Here is a 12,793-nt window from a genome sequence, read left to right on the forward strand (position 1 = left end):
AAAAAATCATATGTCAAGAAATAAATCTAACAAAAGACTCATGCACTGTAAGCTGCGAAAACATCTGAGAGAAATTAATGAAGACATAAATAAATTGAGAGATGTAGCTTATCTATGAATTGAAAGACTTGAGTCCCAAATCAAAATCCTAATGTTTTTAAGAATTGACAATTTGATTCTTAAATTTATATGGACATGCAAAGGACTTAAATAGCCAAAACAATACTGAAAAGAACAAAGTGGGAGGTCTCCCACTGTCTAATTTCAGAGTGGTGTGACGATATGCAAATTGATCAATGGAATAAATACAGAGTCTAGAAATTGATCCACCATAGTGTCGTGTCAACTTAATAGGGGAAAGAAACATTTTTTAAACAGAATCTCAAATACGTTAATTGAAAGCTCAATACAAAAATACCTACATATTGTATAATTTAATGTGTATGAAATGCAAGACCAATCTATGGTGACTAACTTCTAATTTGCCTCTGGGGATGGAAAGATGGATTGTAAAGGGCCACAAGGAATCTTGCCCGAGTTCTGTACCTTGTTCTGAGGGGTGGATTCACGGGTGCTTATAGCTCTCAAAACTCATTGAAGAGAACACTTAAGATCTGTACATTGTGTTGTAAGTTATACCTCGATTAACAAAAGGAAACCTCTCAAGCAGGAACCAGACAAACAGGCAGGTTCCCTAAATAAGGGAAGCAGGCTGGGTATAAAGCAGCAGGAAACATGCACGTGGTGATAGAGCTGTGAGCCCCCTCGAAAGAAGTGGACATTGCTCTCTTCCAGGCCCATCTCGCCATGCGGGTCCTGACCGACCCGCTGAGCTTTCCAAAGAAGCCTGCAGTCTTCATTTGCATGTCACATCTCTTGATTTTAGAAATATTAGAGACTGATTTTTTTTGTTTTTTGATTTTTCTTACAAAACTAAGTATTGCACTTGGGAGAGTGTTTACTAATTGAGATTCAATCAGAAGAAAATAAATGGCAATAAATAGCTCTAGATTAATTTAAATTAATGCAAGTTTTAGCCCCATGTTTCAATGTCTGTTCATCTTGGTTATAGTTGATTTGAACAGCACTTTCCCAACTCTCTTTGTTGATTTATTATATTGCAGCCGCTGGGTTAAATGATTAAAATGAAGAGTGCTCACTCATATGTGGGATGTGAAACTAAAAGCAACAAAGAAATAAAGCAAAGAAACGAAAACTCATAGACACAGACAACAGTTTAGTGGTTAGTGGTTAACGGAGGGTAAGGAAGAAGGGGGGCGGGGATGGTAGAAGAAGGTAAAGGGGGTCAAATATATGGTGATGGAGGGATAACTGACTCTGGGTGGTGAACCCACAATGTGATATATAGATGATGTATTACAGAGTTGTACATTTGAAACCTATGTAATTTTACTAACCATTGTAACCCCAACAAATTTAACGAAAAAAAATGAAGAGTGCTCTCATTTATTCTTTATTCTGGGTAACAAATAATTTTGAGGAAGATACTGCTAGGCAAAGACAGAGACGGCATCTAAAACCCAGGGCTTTTTTACTCTTAATCTTATGCTTCAAACCTCTAGTTCTTTGGCAGCAACACTAAAGAGCAGATTTACTTCTGGGGTCAGTTTGGGTAAACTACAGGCATTAGAGTTTCGTGTATTAGGGACACAGGTCAATTTTAGATGCCTGTGGTTCAGATCATTGACCCCTAACTTTATGAGTACCATAAAAATTGGAACTTTACCTTATTCAATAATTACAGTTATTATACTGGAAATCGTTGTTGTTGTTTTTTTTAATTTTAGCTCCTCAACTTGGAATTCTTTTTCTTTTCTTAATTAATGAAGTTGATTCATCAAAATGCACTGTAAGATATTCCTTTTTGCATGTATTCATTTGTGTAACAAGCATTTGAGTGTCTTATGTGCCAGGAGTGCTATGGGGGGGCTAGAGATAAAGAAATAAATAAGACACAGCGCCTGGGTTCAGGGAATTTTGGAATATAAAAAGATTATAGTTAGATTAAAGCAATGTGTATTGTTATACTGGTTTGAAGACCTGTGGTATGTAATTAATGTTCGATTTGCCATTTAACATTTTGAAAATTATTACTGTGAATTAGAAAAGGTTCAGGCTTCATCTCTTCTAAGATCAAAAGAAAATGAATCTAATGTTTTGATACCTACAAATTATTCATTCTGCAAATATTTGCTGAGTAGCTGCTCTGTGCCTGGGCACTGTGCTGTTTCCAGGGAATATAGTGGTAAACAAAGCGAATACTAGCTTTGCCCTCATGGAGTTTACTGTCGGGATAATCTGTTGACTAACCTTGACTTATTCCTTTTCTTCAGTACTAAGTTCTGTGCTATTTATATTTCACATATTCTTTCCTGTTTTTGTTTTTATTTTAGTGTCTATTGGTATATTTGGTATTATGCCACTGGCGCATAGTAGGGATAAAAATGGTTCACTGAGTAATGTTACTGTTGTGAAGCAGTAATGAAACACTAGAAAATACCAACTTTTCTATCATAATTTAATAGTACTCTGTCATTTCTTCTCAGTAAACCAACTATAGAAATTTTTGCTCTTTTGCATTATTATAAACCTAAAGCTGCAGATTCTTATCTGTTGATTTATGTGTTAAATGTTTACTAACCAATTAGACATCTATTCCTCTGTGCTTGTGATTCTTTTAAAAACAAAAAAACAAAAAACATTACTACTCTTATGGCTTTCTTTCTACCCTCAAGGTTCTTGTGGCAGGTTGAAGGATCACATAGACATGAGACAGATTAGCAGAGAAAATAACCAAATTTAACACATACATATGTATGGGAACCCCACATACATGAGAGAGAGACCCCACATGCACGAGAGGTTCAGAGACAAAGGGAATATGGGCATATATGACGTTTTGAACTAGGGATGAGCTAAGGTGCCTTGGGGGCTTCAAAGGATCTTTGCAGAACAATAAGAAGAGCAGATGTTTAGTAAATAGAAGTTTGCCCTGCCCTGTAAATAGGTCAAAAGGTTATTGCTGATGATTTCTTATTATGGGCAAGGTCCCTAATTCAAATACTTCCAGGTAGTTAGGAGAGGCGTGGAAGTTTCTCGAGTTGCCTTTCCTCAAAACACTCTACATACTACAGAGACACATCTTGGGGTGACACATTCTGAACCCCCCAAAATGTTTTTAAGCTTGTCACTCCTTTTTTTCACATCATTTTTGTGGCTTTCTCCACACGTGGAGCTGTGTAATTCCTCTAGTTTCTGAAGAAAGCCTTTGGTAACACCAGTGAGATTACCCTCTTTTCATACTGTTATTGTGGGATCTACAGTGTACATTGGTTGTTTCTAATTCTTTGTATAATTTTACATATCCTGTCATAATTTTAAATCTGTAAAAATTGCTACTGGTTAATTTATTTGAAACTATTTATTTAAAATGATCATTTCATCAGAAATAGGCTTTGGATTGATTAGTAGTAAAAAATGTTCTTAAAAATATGACCTTTTCTCTTTCCAGTGTTGAGAAATGGTGCTTGGGAAATTGTGCACTGGGAAAAGGTATGCATTGATTTTTATTTTGCTCCAGGAGAGTAAATGCATAGAGGTGTGCTCTAATAGATGTAATTTTGTATATAATATAAACAAATGTCAAGAATTCCAACTGATATGAAAGCTATTTAATAATTAATGTTGTAAACATACATGGAGTCTTCATTTATGCACTTCCAATTAATATTTCTGCAATATGCTATAAAGACAATTATCTTGAAAAGTAATATTTGGAACTTTTTGTTTCTTTCATGGTATATTTTGAGTACTGTTTTCTCAGATTTCGTTTAACCATGAACTGTTTTCTGTTGTAATTTTTGCTTTAATCATCTACTGTCCAAGTAAAAATAAAAATTAGAATTCTGATATTTTACTTCAAATTCATGCATTGTGACTAATCCAATTTACACACTGCTAATTCCTTAAGGGAAAAAAAAAAGTCTTACTATCATCTTCCGAAGAGCTGGAAATCAGCTCCATAACATTAAGAGGTTAATTTGCTCACAGGACCTCAAACTGGTAGTTAGTGAGTTGAGTCACAATTTAACAAGTGTTATCCAAGTGTTCATATGCTTTTCAGACCTCAGTTTCAAAAGGTAAGCTATTGTTATTCTCCCTTAGTTCTGAAAGAACATTTGACCTCTGGTCATCCACAAGTGACTAACTTTGTAACTTGGTAAATGGACTTTCAGTTGTGAGGCCACTTTCCCCAGGGCACTTTGTTTCCTGAGATTGCCAGGACAACAGAGATATAACCCTCATGAGTTTATCGGCACTCCAGGGTTTCCCAGCAGATTAAAGACCACGTCCTGATTCTACCTTGTGAAGTTCATAGTCACCTTGTATCCATGTCAAGAATAGGATTCCCTCTGAGTTCATTGCCTTGTTGTTATTTTAAATCAGTGACTAGACTAGAGATTGACATCTCCTCTTCCGGATATTTGAAAATTCATCACTCTCTCTTCAGTCTTTGACATAAAAGTAACAATGAGGAAAATACCTTGATTAGCAAGAAAAGGAAGCTCAAAGTGTTTCAAAAGAAGTTTCTTTTATGCTTTTGTCTGGCATTTGTGGATATAAACATTTTAGAGAGAAGATAGATCAGAGATAATCAAGTATAATAAATTGAATTTTATTATAAATATATTTCCTTTACTAGAGTTTTCAGTGTAGTTAACATAAATGCATATCCTGACAAACTGATAGATACTTTCTTCTCACCTAGAGTGCTTGTTTAGAAAATAAATAGTTGTAAAGTCAGGAGATAACCATCTACTACTTCACTCTTAACATTAACCTGTTAAAATGTCTTATTTTCCTAATAGACAGTCATTATTTCAAGATCCATCTGGATTATTGTAACTCGTTTTCAAATTTACAGACAAAAAAATTAAATTAGCAGCCCACAATTACCCATATTGATGGCCTTTTCAGCCATCTTGCAGATCTGCATCACCTTTGAGATACTGGCATCCTACTTTGAGATACAGAGGGATAGAGCTTAGTGTTGCCGAAAGTCATCCAGCCAAAATGAGCTGATGTTACTTAATAATTAGAATTAGAATTAATTAGAATTAATAAAAGTTGGTTCAGTAATCAATTCAAGATACATATTCAAAATTTAACAGCATTCTATTTGTAGACAATATCAGTTTAGAAAAATATAGTGAAAAAAATATCTCATTCCCAGTGGCATATGAGATGCTTACAAATAAACTTAAAATATATATATGGCCTTGATAAAGAAAACATCAAAAATTTAGGTATTAAAGATTCACATAAATGTATAAATATATCATATTCCTAGAAAAATTAAAAATGTCAGTTGTTTGAAAGTACTGATATAGTATAATCCCAGAGAAATTATCATTTTTTCCTTCAAGAGTTGAGTAAATTTTTCATCTTAATTTCAAAAAATAAACTGGATAAAATAGAAAAATATTTTGGAAAACACGAAGAACAGTGTAGAAGCAAATGGAAAGCAAAAGCTTTTAAAATAGTGTGTATCTGTTGCAAAAAATAGACATTGATAAATGTCTTTTTTACTCTTAAAATAGACTATAACAGAGTACAATAGAGTAGAATCAAAGAGAATAGAATACTCTGAAATAAAGCTCATTTTGATAAAGGAGGCAAAAATCATTCATAAACAGATTATATAATAAATTATGTTAGGATCACACATTAGCAATTTCAAGAAATTACGCAGTTTATATATAAGTCACAGCCTATGCTAAAATAAATTCCAACTAGCTAAAAGAGTTAAATGTTAAAGTATTGTTTTAAAAAAACAGACAAATAGAATAAAGACTTCAATATTTGGAGAAGAGCAAGATCTATGGGATTTGATTATATAAAATTTAAAACTAATATACAACAAAACTACCACAAATAAGGTTAAATATGGAAAACAGTTGTATATAACAAAAATTTAAATTCATTATGATATAACTAGGAAATAAAAGTTGGCAATAAGAAAAAAGAGCTATAATAAGAAACCAGACTCAGTATAATATCCAACCTAATAAAAGTTATGAATTTAAACAATGTTGAAGTCTCATCTGCTATCCAGTAAATAAAAACAAACTAAGTTGTACTTCAGAATTTTTAATTTTCTGAAATATATATTATTATGGATTAGCAGTTTGGGTCTTCATACCAAGAACCATTGAAAAGATTCTGGGAATTTACCCCACAAAAATTATCAAAGTATGGGAAAACCTGTATATGTATAAATATGTTATTGTAACATTATTTATAACAGGGAAAACTTAGAATATGTGGATACCCAACAATGAGAGAGTTTTATAAATAAATTACAACATGTTACACTCTAGTATATTTTGTAACAAGTAAACGCTATAATTTCAAATACTGTGGAAACATAGAAAAATGTTATGCCATTCACTCAACAAATATTTATTAAGTGTATGTGCCAAAAGTGAGCTCACAGCAGCAAGCAAGATGGTTTCTGTGTCGTAAAATATAATCATAGATGAAAAGAACAGGATTGCGTACACTAAGGTGCTGGCTATGTAAAAATGGTTTACTGAATACAGTACTAAGTGAACCAGGCATGGAAGCAGGCTTGTTGCGTTAGCCATATTGTGGGACAGATCTTTTCTTTAGCTTATGTAGTATTTTGTGCATTTAAAAATAAAATCAATAAACCAAAACCGAGAGTCACATCCACATGCCAAGGTAATGTGATAAACCATAGTGCAAAAGAGCTTTAGTTCCAGGTGCTTAATTTCTCTGCATTTATAAATGTGTGGTTACTGTGGTTGCTTTGGAATGGTTCTCAAAGGACCTACAAATTTGCACAGCACATCAGTCATTCACAGATGGGCAGACTTCCGCTCTCAAACATTAACAGTCATCCCTCCAGTTGTTGCCCTGAAGCCTTTTCTCTGTTGCACAAGGTTAAGTTGCCAGTATCTGGGCTTTTTTAAAAAGTAGTGCAATTCCAAAGCCCTGTGCAAGGCATTGCCTCCCCACTCTTGAAATGTAAGCAGCTACCTTCGTGTGCCCTTAGCACAAAATCAGTTCTTCAAACTGAGATGTAGTTGAGACTGTTCACAGGTTTCTTGAGATAGTTGCAGGGGGGAAATTTAGGTGAAGAATCTTAGAATCAGTAAGTTCTCCTGGCTTCCTAGAGAAGCATGGACAGGTGGGTGGGCTGTATGCATGTGTAAAAGTCATTTATAAAGCTGCTTTCATGCATGATATTTCCACCATGAAATGTATTTCTTTAGATTAAGAATTTGTATCTCAAAAAATTCTCTAGTAAAAATATAAATATGCCGGAGCCTCCAAATGGAAAAAGACAGGTTTTAAGTCAGTCTATTTTAGTTTAATAAGCTTATCCTTTTTCATAATCCTCAGTTGTAATGCTAATGTGAGTGACTTGAGAAGGTGCAAGGTAGTGGCCTAAAAGCCCTAAATATTTCCTTCACTTCAGCATCTTGGGGATTAAAACTGCTGTCATGATAGTCCTCTAATTAGAACACATGATCAAAGAATTTTTGTCATCTTGATTTTCTCTTCTGTCCGTTCCTCTTATGTACACACCAGGCTGCAAGGGGCAGTGCCACATTCAGGGTTCAGAACCCAAAAAGTAAAAGAGGTGTTTGGATGTGTTTGAGAAAGTGATCTAAAACATAAGCATCATAAAGAGGAAGGAGTTCCCTGCTTCCCTCACAGTACCCTGAGGATAGCTACTTAGCACTCAAAGGGCCCTTGGCTTTTCCCACGCCACTGTGGTAACTATAGTATGCCATATAAGGTGCTAATGTTTTCTTTAGTTTTCAGTTTAATAACCACAAGCCCTTGTCTTACAATGAACAAAGATTTTGGAAAACAGTGTAATCATTTAGGGATTTTCGTGAGTCTCTTAGACTCTAATACTGTAATGTAAACAAATATCTTGATTTGATGAAGCGTATAATCTAATTGGAGAGTAAACATTAACACATAGATCGTGATTAAAGAGCAATTGATTGGCAACCTGCTCAGCTTTCTCCCTCAGTGTCATGGCGACAGAGAACTTACATTTCTTTGTCTTGCTCTCAGTGGGTACTATCTGAGCACTGCCACCACACATGACTTTAAGGGCCACACATGACTTATACTTGCTGTTTTTCATTTTCCCAGTTGATTGTTTTAAGGGAGGGGGTGTTTGATTCCACAGTCCCTGGCAATGTTTCAGTGCCAGGTAATCCAGATTTCAGCTGAAATAAATCTCTCTTGAATCAAGACATCCAGAGCTTCCCTACATGGATAACCAGGACACATACAATAGATGAGACGGCTCCATCCAACATTTCCTAACCTGTTCTGCCCCCAGTATATAAAGTAGACCCCAGTGGGCTATCTACTGTGTTTCCCCAAAAATAAGACCTAGCTGGACCATCAACTCTAATGCGTCTTTTGGAGCAAAAATTAATGTAAAACCCGGTCTTATTTTAATATAAGACAAAATATTTTAATATTTTATATTAAAATAAGAGCGGGTCTTATATAATATATAATATAATATAATATAATATAATATAATATAATATAATATAATACCGGGTCATATTAATTTTTGCCCCAGAACCGCATTAGAGCTGGTGGTCCTGCTAGGTCTTACTTTCAGGAAACACAGTGTGTAGTAATTTCTTACTGTGATTCCCACAGAAGACACCATTCGCTCCTTCCCCCGAATAAAGTGCTTTTAGAGTTCAAGGAAAAATAGGGAGGGAGAAGAACAAAATGACTTTAAGGACAACAAAGAAAGGCTATAACAAAAAAGGCTTTACTTGATTAAGAATTAAACTTATTTTAGGTTCATTTGGCTACTAAGAGAGAGGGCAACGTTCATGATACAATAGGAATGGCTATCGATGTTGTATTGTTTGACAAAAGCTATCACTTAAATTACTCCTAACAATTTCTGGCCTGAAGACAATTTCTTTAATTTGTCTTCAGGCCACGTTCACAAAAGGGCTAACAGTTATTAAAATGAAAAAGAGGTTAAGCTGTTTTTGTTTTAAAAAACAGTACTAGTTTCACTATATGCAAAATCAGACTTTGCAGAAAGTTGGATGTGGGTTTGAATTAACCTCTTCATCTTGCTGTGATCTTGGGCAAATACCTTAGAATCTAATCCTCATTTCCTTCCCCTCTAAATTATGAATGAGAGCTAACACCTATTTCATAAGGTCATCATGAAGAGTAATGATTATATATCCAATAGTTAGTTTTTCCAGTTGACTGACATTTCCTTAAATAGGGTAAGGTTTTCATTTGGTAAATTCCTCCTTTTTATTTTTATGTCAGAGGGAGAGAATATGAGAAGTTGAAATGTCAATTCAATGGATAAATTAAGATTAGTTAATATAGCTGATAAAACAAAGACATAAGTTCATTTTTTAAAGCATTGCCCCACCCTTGGCCTCATTCCTAGTTCATTTTATGCCATTTTGTGAAGATAAGTGGTTCTTGTTTGCCAATAACCATTTTTACTCTTTTCTATGTTTAAATACAATGGGTTGTATATTTGTAACTATCTTTCAATGCAGATAATTAACCAATTCCCAGTTTTCTTTCAGGTAAATGTTGGAGATATAGTTATAATAAAAGGCAAAGAGTATATACCTGCTGACACTGTACTTCTCTCATCAAGGTAGAGATACCTACTGATGCTCAAACAGTGTAGAGGACGGTTTCTCTACCCTGCATTGACCTTGTGATTTCTCCAAGGAAATAAGGAATAAACGAAGAATTTTAAACCTCTCTAGTGATTATGAATTAAGCATTTAAAAAAATTTGATTGGACTTGAAGGACTCTTTCATGTTTGCCATATAGAATAAGTGATAGGTACCATCTTTTATAATTCAAAAGTTATCATTCCAATTACGAGCCTACTCCCCCTCTGGATATGTCCAGATCCTTTTCTGTGGACTACTGACTCTTGTAAGATTTCCTGTCATTTATTTTATATAATACATGGATTGGGTTCTTTACTGATTGTTACCTTGCAATATTTGTTCATAAGTTCCTTTATGATGCATTCATATATCCCTCCAAAGTTTCTTGATCTTTATGGTGCATTGGTACAAGAAAATGGATTTATGATTTCTTTTTTTTTTGTCATATCTTTTGAAATGCCATACTCTTCCAACAAAAAAAATTAAAGTATTTTGCTCTTTCTTTAAAGTTCTTTCCATTACTGCATTTAGATAATTTTTATTTTACTCATACTTAAGATAGTCATGAATTGGTATTCAGAACATATGGCACTGTTACCCTTTAAAGAATGTGACTTTCAAATGGTCTCAGGTTTAAAAACTATAAAACTAGTCCTAATATAAATTAAGAAAAAATATTTTTAATGTTTTAGAGGTTGTTTATCATCATTTCCTTGGACAGTTTTATTTGTAAAATCCACATGTAAATATGGACAGTGTCCTTTTTTCAAAATCTGTTTAATCAGGTCATTATTGAAAACGATTGGATTTATGACAAGTTAGTGAAACTTAATTAAGCAAAAAGGAGTTATCCAGATATTTATAGAAGTAAGTCTATAGGTAGTTGAAGTAACTACCTATGGATAGTTACAGTTCCATATTTTATAGTTGGGAGTTCTTTGTGCCATTTACTTATAGATTTTGTTTTCAATAAAATTAAAATTAATAGCTTTTTAAATTAACCTTTCTTTTTAGTTTCCTTTGCCCAACCTTTATCGGGGTAGGTTTCTAAAACTGAACCAAAGGTAATGGTCCACACATGGCAGTGGGAGAATGAGTTTCACCTTGAATTTGCTGTCTGTGTCTCAGGGACTACATAGCATCAGGATTAGGGAGGTCTGCTCAGGAGGCAGAAAACCAGGGTTCTTATCTTGATTTGGTGATTTTGAACCAAATACTTAATCTCTCAGGCCTTCAGTTTCTAACTTTTAAAGTGAGGGAGATGGATTACTTGATCAAATGCTAATATTGCTCAATTCTCCTTCTTGTTTAAATTGATACTATTTCATTTAAGTTTTAAGCATTCCTGTTTAACCAACAGAATGGTTGGCACTTAGTGGTACTAAGTAAAAGTTTGAGAAATGTAATGGACATTTGGCCATCTAAATGTCATATTTATATAACTAAGTTCAAAATGATAGTAGAACATTTCAATGATTTAAGAAAGTATTGATGTTTTCCTGATTAAACTTAACATGGAGACGTTATCATAGAGCCATCTTCGTTGAACCATTACAGTATTTAAATTGTATACTCAAAAATGTGAAGATAAGTAACTGTATTGCCCTGATTATATACTTAGATCTAAGTTGAAAAGTTTCAAAATATTTTTCATCTGCCTCTGTTCAATCCCAGAGACTCCAAGAAAGCTCTGTGCTTGTATTTCTTAAGCCTGAGATCATTTTTACAGAATTGGTGTTCTAAACATTAAAAACATTCCCTATCCCTATCTGGCTATCAGAATTGGTAGATCAAAGTAGTTTCTAAATTTTAATATAACACCCATAAAGATAAACTTCCTTTAAAGATTATTATTTGTAAAAAGATTACCTGATTTGTAGCTTTTTGTTATTTAGTAGGATTCAAAGTAATATATAAGAGCTTGTGCTGTTAGACAGATATTTTTGTCCAAGTGGCAAAATACCATCTTTCAGGTTTTCCTTTTTGTTTTCAAAAGGGATTTTGCATTTCTTGACTCTTTTGAACCTATATTGGCCTTAAGAAGTAGATAAAAGTTCTGTCATCATTTACAGAAAGAGGAATTTTGACTTTAAGTTTTATTTTTAGCCACTTAACTTTAGCTAATGACTAGGTCAAAGTTGGAATACTTAACTCCTAATTTAATATATTCATTATGCCACACTCTCTGCTATCAGAATAAGTACATGGTGATTTTCATATGCAGATGAGCACTATTTAGCAGAAGCAATAAACACCAGTTTATAATATTTTAATTTCCAAATATTTTTCAATTATTAATTACTGATAGCGCATCTTCTTTGAGGTAGTTTGAAATTAAGGTATGAACATGCTTGAAAATTACTATTTTAAATTGATTTTCATTTTGAAATAAAGAAACTGAAATTTTGGCATATAACTAACAAATATATATATGAGTTTAAAAAGTATAGAGTAAAATAACTCAAGCTATTAATTCAAGTCCAAACAGGTTCTTGGCTTGTCAACTTTATACCTTTGAAAAATTTTTCCCAGATGCAAAAGATTTCCTTTCCAAAACAATGCATTCCTTAGACTTTATTAATTATTAAATAACTCAAAAGACTGCAATTATGGCTTCTAACTTCCTGAGATCCATGTCTTTGCAGCTTTGCGTTAGCATTAATAAGATATTTATGTAATTAACTTTGAAAGATTTTGGAATCAGAAAATTTTAAATCATATTTTTGGTGTACTTATAGAGTTTACTATGGTATAGTACAATTTGTTTTTCAAAAGCCTAAAAAGTAGTTTCCACAATTATTTCTTTTCTTCTTGGGTAGGAGTGGATATAGAATAGATGGCATGAGAGTGAGGAATTAGAGACAGAGAAATTTTTAAGATAAAGTAGCTCTCTATAAAAATATCTTTTTATTTAATATAAGATATGCTTGTGAGTAAACTTTTAAATATCAAAAGTTTCTGCATTAAAAATTGAAAATTGGGCTTAAAACAAATAAGTCATCCTTAAATATTCCATGTTTTCTTGTGCCTTTAG

At 33.3% G+C, this 12,793-nt stretch overlaps 1 protein-coding gene across 7 annotated transcripts in view; it reads left to right on the top strand.

Annotated features, from left to right (window-relative positions):
• ATP8A1 (ATPase phospholipid transporting 8A1) overlaps positions 1-12,793 on the top strand; it is a 214,387-nt gene that overhangs the window by 48,263 nt on the left and 153,331 nt on the right. For 4 of the 7 annotated variants that reach the window (XM_033105824.1, XM_033105825.1, XM_033105820.1 and 1 more), the window contains exons 6-7: positions 3,533-3,573; positions 9,660-9,733. In XM_033105824.1, the coding sequence (XP_032961715.1) occupies positions 3,533-3,573; positions 9,660-9,733 (115 nt within the window). The remainder of the gene's footprint in view (positions 1-3,532; positions 3,574-9,659; positions 9,734-12,793) is intronic. The other 3 variants (XM_033105822.1, XM_033105821.1, XM_033105826.1) reach the window with 1 other exon arrangement.

This window comes from Rhinolophus ferrumequinum, chromosome 5 (assembly GCF_004115265.2).
Source record: "Rhinolophus ferrumequinum isolate MPI-CBG mRhiFer1 chromosome 5, mRhiFer1_v1.p, whole genome shotgun sequence".
In the NCBI taxonomy this organism is placed as follows: domain Eukaryota; kingdom Metazoa; phylum Chordata; class Mammalia; order Chiroptera; family Rhinolophidae; genus Rhinolophus; species Rhinolophus ferrumequinum.